Source organism: Lissotriton vulgaris, chromosome 9, assembly GCF_964263255.1.
Source record: "Lissotriton vulgaris chromosome 9, aLisVul1.2, whole genome shotgun sequence".
Taxonomy (NCBI): domain Eukaryota; kingdom Metazoa; phylum Chordata; class Amphibia; order Caudata; family Salamandridae; genus Lissotriton; species Lissotriton vulgaris.
In genome coordinates this window covers 672,120,142-672,138,500 of record NC_141697.1, presented here as the reverse complement: position 1 = coordinate 672,138,500, position 18,359 = coordinate 672,120,142, and the positions used below count along the sequence as shown (strand labels likewise).

General features: G+C 47.2%; 1 protein-coding gene across 2 annotated transcripts in view; it reads right to left on the bottom strand.

Moving 5' to 3' along the window:
* Positions 1-18,002, bottom strand: part of LOC147692084 (RNA-binding protein Nova-2-like) — a 168,005-nt gene extending 150,003 nt beyond the window's left edge. The window contains exon 1 of one of the 2 annotated variants that reach the window (XM_086938389.1): positions 17,423-18,002. In XM_086938389.1, coding sequence (XP_086794515.1) covers positions 17,423-17,588 — 166 coding nt within the window. In that variant the 5' untranslated portion in view covers positions 17,589-18,002. Of the gene's footprint in view, positions 1-13,972; positions 14,227-17,422 lie in introns of those variants that run through there. The other variant, XM_086938390.1, reaches the window with a different exon arrangement.
* Between the last annotated feature and the right edge of the window lie 357 nt (positions 18,003-18,359).

Below are 18,359 nucleotides of genomic sequence, written 5' to 3'. Positions count from 1 at the left end.
GTGGATGGGAGACCCTGGGGTCCAATGAGGTCTACAAAGGTATTGGAGAATGGGGGCTATGGTCCGGGGAGCCTGCACGTGAGGGTGCCGCAGAGGATGTGCTTGGGCTTGGTGTGGATCAGGGAGTTGGGGTGGTCCATGGTCACGCTTGGGTCATTAGAGTGCATGGTCAGTCGGATTGTGCTTCTGTAGGTGATGGCAATGCCTCTTCCTTGATGGTCGGGTGCTCCTTGCGGGCGATACTGCAGCTGTCAATGATGGCGATGTCCGGTCCAGAGTAGAGGTTGGTCCTGGCAGGCCAGGTGGCGTCGAGGGTTGATGGAGAGGAGGGTGCTGGCGTCGTAGTGGTGAAGTGTCCAAGAGGAAGGCTCCTTGGTGCAGAGCGCGGTTCAGGGGCAGATGGACGCAAACAGCGTAGCCTATGGGTTTCCTTTGGCACAGGAGACAACCATTACAACACAGGCAGTACGTCGTCAACAACGCAACTCCGACAACTCAGGTGCCTCTACATCGCATTTGATTACAACGCATTGTGAGGTCAGTAATTGGGTAATTTAAAGTTTTTTGCGTGGATATGGGTTTCAGATGCTAAATATGAAAAAAAGTGTGTGTTGGGGGAAAATATGGAATTTGGAGGGTGTTTTGGGGTAAAATATGGAAATTGGGTTGTGCATTTGGGTCAAATTAGATTTTTCCTTGTGTTATGGGGCTCAAAAATTAATTCCAAGGTTCACGGTTGGGTTTGGGTGCAAAGGTTAGTTTTGGGTTACACTGATGTGGGAATAGTGATATTGATGTTTCCGCTATGCAACACCTACTCTACTGTTGGAACGTGCATAGTATTAATATGCATGGGAATGGAATGCGATGTTATGGCATGCGGTGCAACCATGTATGTGCATTTGGCTCATGGGTGATATGCTCGCTGTACATGGGTGCACAGCGGCCGCCATTGAGAAGTGTTGTGGGGGCTGGACAGCTGTGAGGTGGTAAACGCTGGAAAGAACACTGGACGGTGCATGGACACGGGGATGAGTGTGTGAATGAGTGTTCTAAACATTTTAATAAGGGAAGTCTTACCTCGGAGCCAGGTCCTGTGTCTTTATTGCTCCTGCTCCCCATGCGTCTGCTTCCAGGAACAGGAAGTAGGCAGCCAGTATCCCTCCCCTGAGCCAATCACAACGCTGTGATGCGGCGGTGGGATTGGTAATTGGCAACGGGACAAGGCTTGCAGCCGTGGTCTGGAGGGGTGGGAATGTTCTCCATGCAGGCTGTAATGCAGCCTGCATTATGAACAGGGAAGTGTGCATGACTGCTTTGGGCGGCCTGAGTGGGCCGACCAAACAGTCATTGCGCACTTGAGTGGGCATGCCAATCCGCCCATGCCTTGCCCTGTGCTTGGAGCAGTCCTACCCACCCTCCCACCCGCAAGGGAAACATAAACAGTTACATCAGTAAGTTATCATCATGTGATGATTGTTCCTCCTCTGCACTGCTTGGAAGCAGGGGGGCGATGCTCTTCCGCCATAACGAATGAGCCGACACTGGGGGTATGTCATCTATGTGTGCTAGGCCTGGGGGACTCGACCCCCAGGCATCCTGCGCTACAAATCCCACTTTCTCCTTACCTGGACATTGACACTGTGGCGCAATCCGCTGCACTTTCTCCAAATCTGTAACTCAGCCAGCAGGAGCCAGAAGGGATTTCACAAGCCTGGGTACAGCAGTCACTGCCAAGTCCGCTGGTGAACCTCCTGATGCAGTTGATGCAGCATGGCCCCCTTAGGCATGAAGTTGCAGAGCTCACGCCACACAAGTAGGCCCAGCTCAGGGGCCTCACCCTCCACAGCGTCTGGCCAGCTCAACATCATCTGGCCTGTGATGCAGAGAGGCAACACCCACCATTGGTAATCCCCTCCATGCCCCCCGGTGTAGTGATGGATCGAAGTATGCAATGCAGACCTCCCTACATTGGGGCGTAGGAGCACCTCTACTATTGACAGCTCCAAGATGCGCAAGCCGGTCTTCTCACACAGGTCAGCAATGTGTCTCCATGAGACCTGCCAGACTTCACCACCAGGTACGGTCGATCGTCGCGCCTCAATGTCTACCACCACAGTTCATCTACTCTACAGCTCCTGCACATCCTACTCCAGGCTTCAGACGCAGATCCAGTGAGGCATCCAGGCTCCAGACGCAGGTCCAGCGAGGCATCCAGGCTCCAGACACAGGTCCAGCAAGGCATCCAGGCTCCAGGTGCAGGACCAGTGAGGCATCCAGGCTCCAGGCGCAGGTCCAGCGAGACATCCAGGCTCCAGGCGCAGGTCCAGCGAGACATCCAGGCTCCAGGCACAAGTCCAGTGAGGCATCCAGGCTTCAGGTGCAGGTTCAGTGAGACATCCAGGCTCCATGCGCAGGTCCAGCAAGGCATCCAGGCTCCAGACACAGGTCCAGCAAGGCATCCAGGCTCAAGGCGCAGGTCCAGCGAGACATCCAGGCTCCAGGCGCAGGTCCAGCGAGACATCCAGGCTCCAGGCACAAGTCCAGTGAGGCATCCAGGCTTCAGGTGCAGGTTCAGTGAGACATCCAGGCTCCATGCGCAGGTCCAGGAAGGCATCCAGGCTCTAGGCGCAGATCCAGGGAGACATCCAGGCTCAAGTCCAGCGAGACATTCAGGCTCCAGGCGCAAGTCCAGCGAGGCATCCAGGTTCCAGGCGCAGGTCCGAGGCATCAAGGCTCTCATCCTGGATGTTGGCTGGCTTGCAGGGGTTGTTGATGTGTGCTGGACTTGGCCCTTGCTGCTACATTCTGCAGTTTATTAATTTGTATGCATCTTTTATAATGGAGGTTGACCAATAAGCTATTTTTTGCATTAGAGACAAAAAAACTGCACGTTGGGCTGACTAGAATGAATTTGTTTGCTGCTTATGGGCCTATCTGTAGTTATCGCCTGCTAACGTTGGATTTCCTATCGCCATTGCGCTGATGTTAGCGGCAGTTTTCACCGCCGTTCCCTGATACTATCGCCATGTAGCGACGGCTATGTAATACATCGCTAACATGGCGATAGTTTTCAGGGTTAGGCGGCGATAAAAAAACTGCTGCTAACTGGTGTTTGTGGTAGGTATCGCCGATCCTTGAGAATATCCCCCTTACTGTTTTAATAGAAACTACCAGATAGGATGGCATCACTGTTCCACATTAGTGATAGCATAGGGAATATTCAATGGTATTACCTTCGAATACAAACAATTTAAAATATATCTTGATGTTATGAACAAGTGCACTGACTATATTATCTTTACTATTATTCTCGTAAAAAATATCAGTTTTTGTTTCACGGCCCAAATTCGCACTTTACTGTTCAAGTATTTTACGGCCAGATTAATGAAAGACCAGTTTTGCGAGTCTGAAATAGCGATTCATAAGGAATCGCTATTACAGACTCGCAAAACGGGATTCATGTAGGAATCGCAAAATTAAATGCGATTCCTACAGATTCCTTATTTGCGATTAGCAAATTGCTAATCGCAAATAAGGAATAACTCCCCATTCATTCCTATGGGCCAAAAGGCCCATAGGAATGAATGGGGAGTATTCCTTATTTGCGATTAGCAATTTGCTAATCGCAAATAAGATAGCAATTTGAAGGGTGCCAGGGGTGTCCAAAGGACACCCTGTAGCACCCCTTAAATGCACATTTCAACAGGTGTTGCGCTCACACATGTCCTAAGGACATGTGTGTGTGTAACATGCAACTTAGAAAAATGCTTTTAAAAGCATTTTTCTAAGTTTTCGCTATTTACCACGAGGTTTGACCTCGCGGTAAATAGCGGCCGAAATTTGCGATTTCGCAATTTTAAAATGTTTCAAGAACAGCATTTAAGGAATCTCTAATAGAGATTCCTTAAATGCTATTCCTCGCAAATTTGCGAGTTTCTAAATAGCGATTTTTGCATTTGGGATGATGAATCACAAATGCAAAAATTGCACTCGCAAAGGGCCAGATTCTCAGAATCTGGCCCTTTGCGAGCGCAAATATGATTGATGAATCAGGCTGTTAGATCCTTAATAAGTATTTGACATGCATGAAATCCTGGTTTATCCTTTTGCAACATAGACCCTCTAAACCTGTTAGGACGCCCTCTACATTAGCTATCTTTTAATAAGTGCCGGCTAATGTGAAATATAGCACTTCTTAAATGATGCCGGGTCATCTCACTAAATGCATCACCAATACAGAAGTTTCTGTCCCCCACTAAAAGCCAAGGTGAGATCAACTACTATCTCTCTTTCACTCTACCCAGGTTAAGACAGGCATGATCCAAAGCATTTACTGTCTCAGGGTACTGTGATTTTGGTAGAAAAAGCTGTTAAAAATGAATAATCACTCATAGAAAAGAACGCAATGGGAAGCATAGCAAAGGTAAATTGCATTTTTAGGCCAATGCATTCCCCAAAAGTCTTACAAAGGTGGCATCCTTCAGGAGTGGCACGTGAAGTAACGGGTTACGGCAGAACTTAATTCATGCTTCCCCAATTTTACATATATACAGGTTCACAATTATTGTTAACATCTAGCACTAGATTTACGGACAGGTATTAGACCCCTAAATTATGAGTTGGCTGGAATAAGCATGATATTTACCGTATCCAGTAAATACCATTAGCATAATGTGAGGCACAACACCCTCTAATCTGAGTTATCAACTGAGAAATGATGCATAACAAACGCAAACAGTATTTAACTGATCAAGGTTCACAAATTGTGTCTTTTCTCCGGCATTTTGCACCAGTACATTTTTGCATGCTTGACCCGCTGAAAACTTTCAGGGAAAAATTGAAGTAGTGCAGCGTTTATCAGAAAACTCAGAATTTCTATACGTGCGCAAACTGATGTTTACACAACGATCAGAGTTTTCACATCATTTTGTGATGTAACCTATCCAATGTTAGGGAGCATTGCAAACTCTCGAGCCTCAGGGGGGACAGGACGATGTGCCAAATTAACAATCATTTGGCAGGCCTTATATGTGCTTCCCCCTATGACGGGCTACAACCCGATGAATTGGTGCCTGCAAGGAACAGTAGACCCCCATCCCTTTATTTGCATAACTAAACTTGACGGTTGCATGACTCAATAACTACTTCCTGAAGCACGACTGCCTGAACCACGACCTCCTTTACCACGAAAGTTTTTACAATGATCTATTCGTTACAACTACTTGTTTTAGTACGACTTCCTTTACAACGAATTTCTTTTATTTAGTCTTTTTTTGTGGGGGGAAATCCCCCCACACCCCCCTTAAATCCCTTTATGGATTTTTGCTCGATTTTATATTGTTTATTCGTCATGTTTAATACAATTTTAAAGCAACGTTTTTTTTAGATTATACTTTTAATAATAATTTTAAGTATTAATTAAAATATTCTTTTTAAGAAATGACCTACCTATCACGCCAGTCAGGGTGCAGACGAAACAATGCTATTTTTTTTTCTTAAACTATCGTGTGAGTTATTTTGTGATTGGGCAGTGTTGAGTGACGTATCACTTCAACAAAGCCCGATCGTTTTGAGTGTAAGGGGATGGTAGGCGGAAGACTGCGTAGAGAAGTGACGTGGCCGGCAAGTCGTGGTTCCGGACGTCGTGGTTCCAGCTTTGAATGTTGAGCAGTCTTCGTTGTTCGGTCCTCGTTGTTTAGGTGAGTTGTTGCTCAAGAATCGTGGTTTAGGATGTTTCCCAAACTTGACATAGTTTTCTTGGTAGTCTGTCTCCCATGATAAACCAGGTGTAGCTTTAAAAAAATCCTTTTTTAGAAAAACATCAGGGGAAGTCTACAGTGGTCCAGGGGAGCACTTCCTGCTTTCCTCAAGGATGCCTAATAAAATCCCCACAGGTACAGATGTGTAACAAGGACAGCTTCCCTTTTGTGCATGGGTTAATTCCTCCTTTGAGGAGTCAGTAAAAGTCACTGGTTTGCACCCACATCTGCTGTAACAAACCCCTGATACGTCTCATTGAGATTCACAGTTGGGGGACACTCCACATTCATATATCTGCCTAATTGCAAATTAGAATGAATCAGTAAACCTATTTTGTGATCCAAAAAGGCTTTTCTGAATTGCAACCTGGGTTCAATACATTGCAAAAAAAAATGCTAGTCACAAACTAGGGATTTTGCGAACCGCCGCGTTTATGACTGCAAAATGACTACACACCTGGCTCATGGTTAGCAAATGGCCTCAGCACTTTTAAGTGAATTAATCAATAGTCAACTTGAACAAATGGTAAAAAGCTGAAATTAATCTCTTGTCCTAAATATAGCCTTTCCACCCAATGGATAAATTGGTCAGTGTTCTGTAAAAACACATTTTATTTATCGTCACAGAACAGACAGAAAAGTAAACATCTACCCCAGGCACCTGATTGTTATCTAAAGAGGCAAGTGCATACTTCTGATCTTAGAAGGTCTGAGTCTTCTTGCATCTGTGACATTCATCTTACAAGAACAAGAAGACCATACTAAAAGTTCACCTACCTTGCTTTAGTTCTCAATCACCTACCTTGCTTTAGTTCTCAATTTATGTTTGAATTTTCAATGTTTTCATTACTCAAAACCCTGCTTTCTGGATGCTGAATTACTCTTACAGTTGAAGCTAAAGAGTATGTGCTAGTTTGGCAATAAATCATTAATATAGTCACGATCTAAGGCAGAGGTCTTCAAACTTTTTGATGCCGAGACCCCCTTGTAAAACCTTTTTAGGGGTAAGGACCCCCTTCCGACAAAAGTTTCTAGAAACTGGTACTCCTCATCTTCATCTTTTGACAACCATAAATGCGCCTGTTAGACTCATCACATCCATCCATCATTCATCCACCCACACTTTCACACATCCATCCATCCATCCATCCATCCATCCTTCATCCATCCACACTTTCATCTTTCCATCCATACATCCATCCTTTACCCCTCCACCCTTCCATTCATCCACCCACCTTTTCACACATCCATCCATCATTCATCCATGCAACCTTTTATCCATCCATCATTCATCCATGCAACCTTTTATCCATCCATCCATCCACCCTTTCATCCTCCCATCCATCCATCCATCCACCCTTTTATCCTCCCATCCATCCTTCATCCATCCACCCTTTCATCCTTCCATCCATCCACCCTTTCATCCATCCACTCTTTCATCCATCCATTCATCCTTCATCCGTCCACCCTTTCATCCTTACATCTATCCTTCATCCATCTATCCTTCACCCATCCACCCTTTCATCCTTCCATCCATACATCCATCCTTCATCCATCCACCCTTTCATCCATCAATTCACCCATCATTCATCCACCCATCTTTTCACACATCCATCGATCCATCCATCATTCATCCATGCAACCTTTTATCCATCCATACAACCTTTTATCCATCCATACATCCTTCATCCATCTACCCTTTCATCCTTCCATCCATCTACCCTTTCATCCTTCCATCCATCCACCCTTTCATCCATCCATCCTTTCATCCATCCATCCACCCTTTCATCCATCCATCTTTTCATCCATCCATCCATCCATCCTTTCATCCTTCCATCCACCCTTTCATCCATCCATTCATCATTCATCCACCCACCTTTTCACACATCCATCCATCCTTCATCCTTACATCCATCCATCCACCCACCTTTTCTGTGCCTCTCTCATGGGGGGGGGGGGGCGGGGGTCAGTATCTCTCTGCTCTTCTTCCTTCTTTCCCGATCATGGGAGGGCATGTCTGTGCCTACCTGCTGGGGGCGGGGGGCGTGTCATGGGACCCACAGCTCCAGGCACGCAATAAGCATTGACCTCAAAGGGCTACACTACAGCCTGCTCCCCCAGCCCCCCTCCGCCCTCTCCTCCTCCCTCAGCTCGAAACTGCTTCAGGGACACACACACACAGCCACACCCGAGTACTTGACAGGTCTTTAGAAGACCTTTTACTTGTTAATGAGGCTTTAATGTTTTTCACACCTCGGCTCCGCCATGAACACCCTCGATCAGCCCACCGCCAGGAACTGCGTGCTCTGGCAGAATCTGCGACCCCCTTCCAAGGACTCCACGACCCCCTGGGGGTCGCGCCCCACAGATTGAAGACCTCTGATCTAAGGTTTCAGAGACCTCGAGCTCATTATGTATATTTGTAGGATAAAGAAGATGGGAAACAATTCTCCAAGAAGTCCTCATGAGGCGATTCCCATTGTTCATGTGTAAACCTACTTTCTCCATTTTCTTCATCCTATTGCGGCTCACTAGTATAGCTACTGCATCTCCTGCCATGTTAAGCTAGTGCTCTGCATGGCGGTATTGCATACATATCATAACTTTCTGTTTTACAAATGCGTAATTTGTCATAGTCATTTCAAGGACTTCCACGGAATGACGGCATTGTATCAAATTTAGAAAATCAGCTTTATTTTAGAGCCCAACCGTAATTTCGTACTAAATTGCCTCGACAACCAGGTTGCGGTTTCTTGATGGTGTCTCCTCTTTTTTTAGGTAAGACGTCCAAGGACAGGCTTGCACCTGTTCTTTCTGCTCCCTAAGACTTATGACTTTTTTTCTCAAACACCTTATGGTCAGATGACTGTTTATGGTCAGTTAACAAGATTGTAATCCCTATGAGAATGTAAAGTAGTCAAGAATTTTATGTGATGTGCAATGGCAATATAGTGACATTAAAATCACACCTAACGAAGACCTCAAAATTATAGAAAGGTATTAATGTGCCAAAGATGTGCTGCATACATAAAAAGGAGGCAATTTTAGCCGAGTGATAGAGTGGCGGGCTGTCCATATTGTTATAGAAGCTGGAAGACTACCAGATGAATACCACATTTAATAAAGAGAATGGACGTTGCAGGTGAGTTAAGAGCTTTCCGAGGCTGGTGGCTCTCGCCACTCTTGAATGGGGGGATATTTCACGTGATTTACTATTTGATTTGCACACAAAGCAAACTCAGATGGGTTCTGGAGCACTTACTGCCACCCACGACCTCCAGAACAGGAGGCAGAAAACCGACGAGTGAGCTGACCCTGTCAGAAAGCACCTTGATGTCCTCCGCATGGTGATCAGATAAGACAAAGAGCAGTTTGCCAAAAGGTCTCTATGTGCACAGCAATGTATACAGAGATGGATACTGAAACTATACAAGTGTCAGAAAACATCTCGGAAAAAAAGGGAATGGTACCTACACAGAACACGCAGGATGCTCTACCTAACAGGCTATGGATTCAAATAGCTATCACTAAGGAACTGTGTTTCTAATACACTGAGAAGAATGAAGTGTTAGGACCATGGCATATGTATCAGGCTACCCTCCCCTCACTCCAGTCATATGCACATGACATCTTTGAGACACTTGTAGCCCACATCGAGACCAAAACAGAGGAGCCGTAGCCTTAACAGGGTTATCTATGGGAAGCTTTGGGCTTTCTGAGAACAGAACATATCACCCCCCTGTCTCTGCGTTGGGACTTGGTATGCACCCCTTCATGCCTATTGATAGCAAAAATGTCCAGGGAAAAGTTCAATGCATAATGCAATAAATGTGCAGAAGAAATTAAAATTGACAGAATGTATTCATGTTCAGTTGAGACTGCTTTTTTGCACCTGAATCGCCTAGAAGAGGCGATAGTGAGATGTTGTGATTATGTACTGTTAGTGAAAGATTATCACCTGCAGTCCATCCTTAGAGAGATGTTGTACTTTATACAACGAAGGGAAACTGAAGCCAAGATGGTCTGACTCTAGAAGAAGACACAGTTCCATAGTGAGAAACGTCCTTTGGTTCAATCTTGAACAAACCTACATTTGTGCGGGCCCTCTGAAATATCTGCTGAGGAGAGTACAAGCCATCCTATCAGCTAGAATGGATACCTGCACTGCACTAAACCAGGAACGGTTCATGTGCAGTATCCGCTTGGTCCTCTCCTGGTCCAGGAAGGACCTGCAGACTACGTTACAGTGAATTTGGTGTAGATGTAGTGCCAGTTTTGAATCAAATCAATGATTGTGTGTGAAACATCTCATCATACCTCCAGTTAGAAATTAGTTCTTAACTGTTTGGCTATGGCCCCAAACAAGCTCAATCAATACAACTAAAGGCCAGTGGTCACACCGCAAAGTGCCAATACACCTCGAGCGCTAAAGCAATCTTGTTTGTCAGTAAATCTGGCCACCCTTTAACTTCGTGGATAGTCATTAATATTGCATGGAAGTGACATAAATTTAAACTATCAAGTGCTAGTATGTCAGGGTTTGTCCACTTTAAAGATACTAAAATTGGTTTTCTACACAGAGGGAGTGGATCTCACAAGCAAACCCCATCGTGCAGCTGGTCTATTGACATTTTTCTGTGATCTTTTAATTGTTCATTTAATGCCTCCCTCCAATTAATTCCTCCCCTAGAGTGCTATAGGAGCTACCATCTGGTAATATGTAAGAAAGCAACAAAGAAAAGGAAAGAAAGATCTTCGAGGCTCTATGTCTAAGAATGTCAATTGTCTATTGTGGGAGGGTAGAAAAACATCTGCCCACACTTTTAATTGCAGCACAGAAAAAAATATTTTCTTCAAACCACCTTTCAAATGGCCAATGTATAAAATTCTTCTTTGAAGAGTGGCCCAAGAGTGGGAGATTGTATTTTGGGTAGGAATGTAGGGCCCCAGTAGTGGGCCTCCAAAACCGTTTGGATCAGTTTGATGTCTTCTGTAGGCAGAGGCTGGAGATCAACCTTAAAACCAAATATATGTTCCTGAACCCCTGCCATATGACACAACAGCACCCAGTCCTCATTGGCGTTTACTTGGGGAGGGTGTGTACCTTTGAGTATTTAGAGTACACTCTCAATGAGCACTTTGGCTGCCCCCCCACCCCCAAATTCTGAAGGGCAAATTTAGGCTGGAGCACTATGTATGAGCAATCTGAGTTCTTTGCAGGGATCCAGCTATCGTCCAATACCCTCTGCACCACAATGTACAATCTACAAGCTCTGAGGAGGTAATTATATGGCGGTGAGCTCTGGGGTCATGAGAATGCAAGTGACATGGAGCTGGTGGGAAATCTATTCATATGACTTCTCACCAATCTCCCTGTTAGCACCCCACTTGTCCCCCTCTAGGATTCAGACCCCTGGTTCATAGAGTAAGACTGAGCCCCATGTTGTACTAGAGGTGGATCTGTTCCCCTTCAGAACTAGAGCCCTATTGGATGGGATTAGGTGAAATCTTAAAGCTCCCTGGGGCTCTGTCATCCCATGGTTGGGATAAATCAAACATTCTTTAACAGAGATTGGGTGTGAGAACCTGTGGGTGAACCCAGAAACTACATGTAGCATTTAAAAAATCCCAAACTTAAGGGGATGTACTGGAAACATGTTGATAGAGAGCTCCGTAGGTCTGGGAGGGTGGGCTCTTTGACCGCAGCCTTTTTGGTGTTTAAAGATGGCTACTGCCTGGAATGGTACGTGGATGAGATTGAGCCCCCGCTAGCTAGAACTCTATATATTACATTTCAGATAGGTACCTTGCCACTTCGAACACTTACTGTGAAATGGAATTGTGCCTCCTCTGATCCAAATATGAACCGCCCCTTCTGCCCTGAGGCAAAGGAATGTTTAGATCATATACTGCTTTTCGGCACATACTACCATGCTTATAGGAAGAAATTGATCTGCCCATTGTGTCGTTATCTGGGTGCAAGGGACTTTAGAATTGTAGTAAGGATTCTCAGATCAAATACAGCACAAGCAATTGTATTTGCTGTTTCCCGTTACCTACTGCATATGTGGAGATGTAGGCAGAAAAGTGCTGTCCATTTGACACTAGACTAGGTTTAGAGGTCTAGTAGGCAATCTATGTCTGTATCATGCGATTTGTGCCTATCATATGATTTTTATGTTGACTTTTTGCCATTCACCTGGATCATTGGCAAAATGTTTGATTTTTATGTATCTCATTGTTCATTTTTGTACTATGAATGATCGTTTTTCATATGCTGCTATTTGTTGTTTTCTATTGGATTTCTCTTAACATCCTTTATTGAGATGATTTGAATTGGTTTTATTGTCCGGATGTATCATATTTTATGTGCTTTTATGGCAATTTGACGAAATAAAGGATTGATTGATTAACTGGTTCTCAGAAGTCGCTTAAAGTATAAAAAAAATCTTGATTCTCATGATTCTTCTCGTACCCAGAACTCCTTAAATTATAACCCCAACTCAAATTAATGACACTGACACATTCACAGCGCCACCTCTTCTCAACCAAAGAAATATATTTTGGTAGCCTCAATAAATAACACGTAGACTTTGGAAACAACCATCGACCCAACAAATATCCCCATAGTTTAATGGGGTTATCTAGGAGGCCTGCTGTACAATAGCAGAACCACGTATTGATGCACAATGCATGAGAAAAGCCTTATTTACTAAAACTGAATGTACACTTTGGCCAAATTCATCAGGGGTGTCAATGTCAAAGCAGTGGAGGTGTGAAAGTCCTACAAAACTGCAGCTGCTCAAGGTGCATTACCAGGGCGTTTGTGTCATTTGTAAAACTACAACTACAGCAAATGTTGCTGTTCAGGGTTGCACTGGCATTGCACTAAAGGTGTAGCTGGAAGTACAGTCCACTGATGAGGAGCATTTATGGTGCACAGCACTTGAGTGGCAGACGGGTATAGTCTAAGGTACACTTGAGGAGTCTGGAGTCTCTGGTGGCTGAAGAACAGTGGGTTCTACGTTTCATTGTTCTCCATTCTCAATTGCAAAACGAGCTTGGGTCTCAAGAGGCTCAATGGGTTCTGATGGTGGCGCCCGGCAATCGCTAACCGCCACAATGCCAATAGAAGAGAAACCAGCATCAATTGCTAGAACCCATATCCCAATTCCTCTCCCCATCCTTCCGCCACGCACAAGTCCAAGATTCCATGGTGCAACGATGGGAGTGTGTCCAGCGAAGCCACACTATAGAGGAATCTCGTCGTGAGGCGGACCCAGGTAGCCGGAGCGGGAAGACATATGGACCCTGGCGATTCACTGCTGGAGGACTCTGAGATGATGTCATCAAGGACTGCGGTTTAAGCAGAGCCCGAGACAGCTGCTGCTGGTCCTGTTCATCACCACCCCTTTTCTGGGTCCTTTTTTACATTCATGCTGCAAACAACCTGCACCACCGGAAGCCGGGGCGCACACATTCCCACTACCTAGACAGCCCAATCCTAAAACAGTCATTGCACGAAGAAATGCCATCACAATTTTCCAAAGCCTGCTAGGCGAGAGACACAGGAGTCATTCACATATGCCCCTCAATGACTTACCGGCTCGACATCCCTTGCCTACTCGCCATAGAATAAAGCGCAGCCTTTACTAAGGGATATAGCTCCCCACTCTGCCTCAAGCAGGAACCGGCGCGTCCCAGCTGGACATGCTCAGAATTAAGCAGGTCAGGCTCCTCTCAGAGAGAGAACTGTCAACCATTTGCCTCAGAAATAGGGGATTGCACAGAATCAAAAGCAGCAAAAAAAGGAAGTAACGCCCGAATTAAATTACTACAGGTAGCTGGTTCATCGTCAATTTCTACCGGATGAAATGGGAACGGAAAGGTAGTGCGGGCGAGGGTGCTTGTGAATGGCAATCTGTCATGGGGGAGGGTGGAATGGGTGACCCCCTGAATGAATGAAAACTCCACCGCAATGGTTTCCTACACTGAGTGGTAAATAAACCCAAAACAACACCCCCTGGCTGCTTATTGCCGGGGCACCTGCCACCGTCGTGTGCTCAGAGCCATGGGACAAAAGGACGGGTAGAAAATGGGGGGAACCCCGCGCCCCCGCCCCTCCATTCCACAGGGATTGTCCCAAAACGCGCTCATCCTGCACTGCTGCAGCAATTCCCTGGGCGCCGAGCGAAGGAAAAGGGACGCACCTGCTGGCTCGCCCGCTGGGCTCTGGCTGGACGGCATGGCTGCCCCTCGCGATCTCAGTGGGCGCCGGCGGAGGAGACGTGGAGCGACTGCGGCGTATTCAGAGCTGGTGTGAAATTGACTATTGTTGTCATCGTCACAAAAGCCCGCAGTTCGCACCTACATAATGAAGGAGCCCTCCTCGCCACCGTCAGACGGGGGCCAAAGACAATGGGAGGTTTTTTTTTCTTCCTGCACAAGCAGCGGCTACCCCAGAAGCCACGTACGCCTGGCGGCAGCGCCGTTGACACGCCGCACGCCTCAGGGCGCCTGCTCCTTTGCCTTTAGCATAGCGCAGTCATTTTCACCCAATCCGCAGCGAGTGTCTTGCGCAGCTTTGCAGAGTCCCTACACTGTCTGTATAGACTCAGACGTGCCGTTCCAGCCATATTGGCCGGAGTGACGGGCAAAATGGGAGGAGGGTAGCGGCTGGAATTAAATATAGACTGCTGCATATGAATCATTTGGCCTTACAGCGAATGCCTCTAAAAATGAATGGGATGGTAGTTTGATGGAGTATCATGATATTGGAATTAAGACAGTAGATATAGATAGAGCTATTGCAATAGATACATACCAACATTATAGATCGAAAGGCTGACATGTAACATTACATTTAGATGCTTTAATTGTACTATGGTCTCAACAGGAAGCACAAAGATACTCTAATAAATTCCACTCTGAGACAGTTTCCTAGTTGACATATTTGTGTCTAATATTTTTTTTCTCTACAAAGGAAGAAATAAGGGGTATTGTATTGATATACGATCCACAGCTCGTCGAGAAATAAAAATGAAATGAAATATTAAGTAAATATGCTTGTAAAAACTGGATAGATGGATAGATAGTGTATTACATTAGTCATGTACATCGAAATGCTCGTTTAGAACTCATAAATGTATATTCCACTTATATTTTTTATCAATAAAAATGTATTAAATAAAAAAAAAGAGGAAGATTGGAATAGGCAAATGGCAAGACTTATATAAATAACACTACAGATAGATAGCCATCCATGAATAACTGGATATGATTACTAAACGTGCACTGAGAGATGCCAACAGCACACACGCACATGTTAAAATGTGAATTTTGATATGACAAACATGACAGTGTTTCTGTCGACACTTCATTTTGAAAGATTGATTACTGCAACCACGTTTCCAACTCCAATTTGCAACATTAAACTTTTTCTTCAAGAATGAAGATCTTTAAATATTCATAGAACAGCTGGAGATTCTTGCACACAACCTGAACAAAGATCCCCGGTGACATAAAAAGCCCACCTCCCCCCTTCCACTCAAACCAAATCACAATTTCTTATTGCAAGTCCCTTCGAGGTGCCCGAAACGGACGGATACGCTGATCAGGTTACAGATTCCTATATACATAGGCAGGGTTGTACATTAGATGGTTGGCCACAAAGGAGCAGGTGAGCGTGGGCGAGAGCTGGAGTGCGCCAGCTAGAAGACAGATGGACAAAGACGCGCTCGGATGGGTGAAGGGCAGCAGTGGTTGCCGTGCTGCCACATTCTGAATGCCTGCGGCCATTGCACAGTCAGTCCCGGCAGGCGCAGTAGGAACCCTCCGCATTTCGTGTTGCTAGGCTCCCATTTTTAGAACAATGGCTGCAGGGCATTGTGCTATTGACGCTGCCTCTAAAAGTATAACCTTCGACCTTTCAGCGCCCCCTAGAATCCACCCCCGACCTTCTAGCCTTCTCATTAATCCCCTGCTGCACTTCCTGCGTCTTTCTGGCCTCCTCTCCCTGTATCCACAGATAGCACCTTGCATCTCCGCAGCCTGCACCGTACATCGCCCGGCACTTTTCAACATCCCTTCAGCTTCCTTCCTGTAACCAGGCACCCTTCTTCCTGCCTCGGCTCCCTCCTTCCTGCATCCCTTCAGCCTCCTCCTTGCGCCCTCAGCCCCTTCTTCCTGCCGCCTCGCACCCGCCTTCCTGCATCCCCGAAGAGGCATTCCTGTATTCATCACCCTTCTTTTGTGCACGCTTCTTTCTTCCTGTATCTTTTCACGACCCTGGCTCCACTGTCTCACCCCCAGACCCACGCGGCACTCTCGGCTTTGATTCCGTGTATCCCCAGCCCCCCCCCCCCCCCCCCCCCACACACACACCCTCCCCCGCCAGCCCAGCTCCCAGTGTCGCAGTTCCATCTTCGCCGGTGTCGCCAGATCCCCATCATCCCCGGCACACACAGACAGATGCCGCGCGCCATCACCGCGAGCCTGCAGTGTCGCAGCTCTGCCCTCATCAACAAACCACCTGCCGAGGGGTAGTAACAGCACCCACACTGCACGCCCGGTTGGCCTGGCATCAGATACAAATATGACAGAGAGAGGGACCCGACCCAGCAAGACTCGCCATCTCCGACGGGCGACCATTGTTTATTGTGGTTCCACCTCGATGGTCGTCCTTCGGGACTACAAAGTCCTATTCCAGCCCACTCCAGATGGGCCTTGGGCGATATGCCGCCGGTTTACAAATCGCGATATGTAAATATAGAGTGTGCGTCGTGGCTGGCCGTGCTGTCTATTGTATGCGCCACAATGAAGTGCATGCGCCCTAGGGGACCCAGCAACGGCCTTTGTGCGGAACATGGGGGGTGGGGGGAGAAGCATACCACCCCTCTAGCATCCAACGTGCCACCTGCACAGTCAGGACACCGCCAGGCTAGAACGACGGAGCCGGTATGTGCTTGTGCCTTGATTGACTGCACTGGGCACATGAACTATGTGCAATGTTTTCCGGTGGGAGGCAGTGAAGGAGTTACATCTATGTGCAAAACTAACTGGTGTGGTGGGCTACAAGGCTACTTCCTTACATTCCAAGATAGACCACTGGGCACAAAACAGACAGAGGCCCTCAAGCAAAAGGTGCCACACAGGAATGTCGAAAGGTTCACCAGTCCTGTAAAAAAGTATGCTTCATCCCGCTGTTGACAGGGCAGGGGTGCGAGCAGCCAATGAGCACGCGCTTCCTCTGTGTGCTCTCTAAAGGAGTTTGGCATGTCTGCACGAGCACGCACCTCCACCTCACAGCAGGGCACGCCAACCTTCATCCTCAGAGAGCAGCAGAGCAGATGCGAGTGTGGCAGGCCAGGCAGCCCTGCAGGCAGTGAGAGAAGTCGAGGCCCCGCTTTGGACGTACATTACCCCACTTCCTCTAGACATGTAGCCCTCTCACACCCACCCACAAGAATATAAACACATCTAAAGACGCCGGACAGGGGACCTTTCCAGTCCAATTACAAGATCCGTTCATACAACAGGAGCACAAGGCATCCTCCGCAAAAGATCCGAGCGCCCCCAAGCACACAGGAGGTAGCCCCCACCCCATCCCGGACAGGCAGAGAGGCGAACCGCCTTCGTTGCCCGTAGCATCCCTGACTCACCGCCGGTGTTGGTCCTTTTGGTGCTGGTGGCCTCGGTGGGGGTCTCCAAGGGCCTCTTCCTGGAGTCCGGGGGCTCGGAGTCCATGTGTGGGGGCTGCTGCTGGTGGGGGCTGCCGCCGGAGGAAGCGAAGATGCCGTTCTGGTGCACGGAGCCTCCTGCCATCATCTTCTTCAGACACACATACACACTCACCGGAGGAGGGGAGAGGGACCAGGGAGCAGGAGGGGGTTGGGGAGGCACACACTGCCTCCGATCAACCACAACTCGCCCTGCTCCTCCGAAATCCTTGTAACTCACCCCCCAAAAAAGCCAAGGCAAGCAGTCCGGAAGGGCCCGCCTGATTGTGCTGGAATAACAAAGGGGAGGCAGCGGCAAGATGCTCAGGAGGCACAAAGGATCCTACCGTGGGCAGGCTGCGGACCGCAGGGCCTAATATCTAGCGGGGATGATGGGGGAAGATGCGGGGCAGGGAGGGAGCAGGTTTAGGGAGCGTAGGGAGGCGGAGCCCGGCAAGCAGTACGCGGATGCAGCTGGAGTCTGCTGCTGCTGCTGCCTGGGGCGGGTGCGGGTGGTGCATCCCTCGCAAGCGCCTGGGAGAGAGCAGGCGAGGGCTACGGCCCTGACGTCACGGCCCAGAGAGGATACGCCTTCATCATCGCCATTGGCCACAGACTTTCACATTGCCCTGTCCCTTGCTCTCTCATTGGTCTGGGGAACGCGGAGCACACTGGCAGAGGGTGAGATTATTACAGTCTTAAAGATATCATTAAATATTACATTATTAAAGATACTTCTCACATACATCTTTATGAGTCAACACAGTTAACTGTAAGTAAAATGGTAAAGGAGTGGAACAGTGGTTACTTTATTGAAGACGAAAATATTATTAAATATCCTTGCAATTTGTGACAGAAATAAATATACGTTGGTACCCCG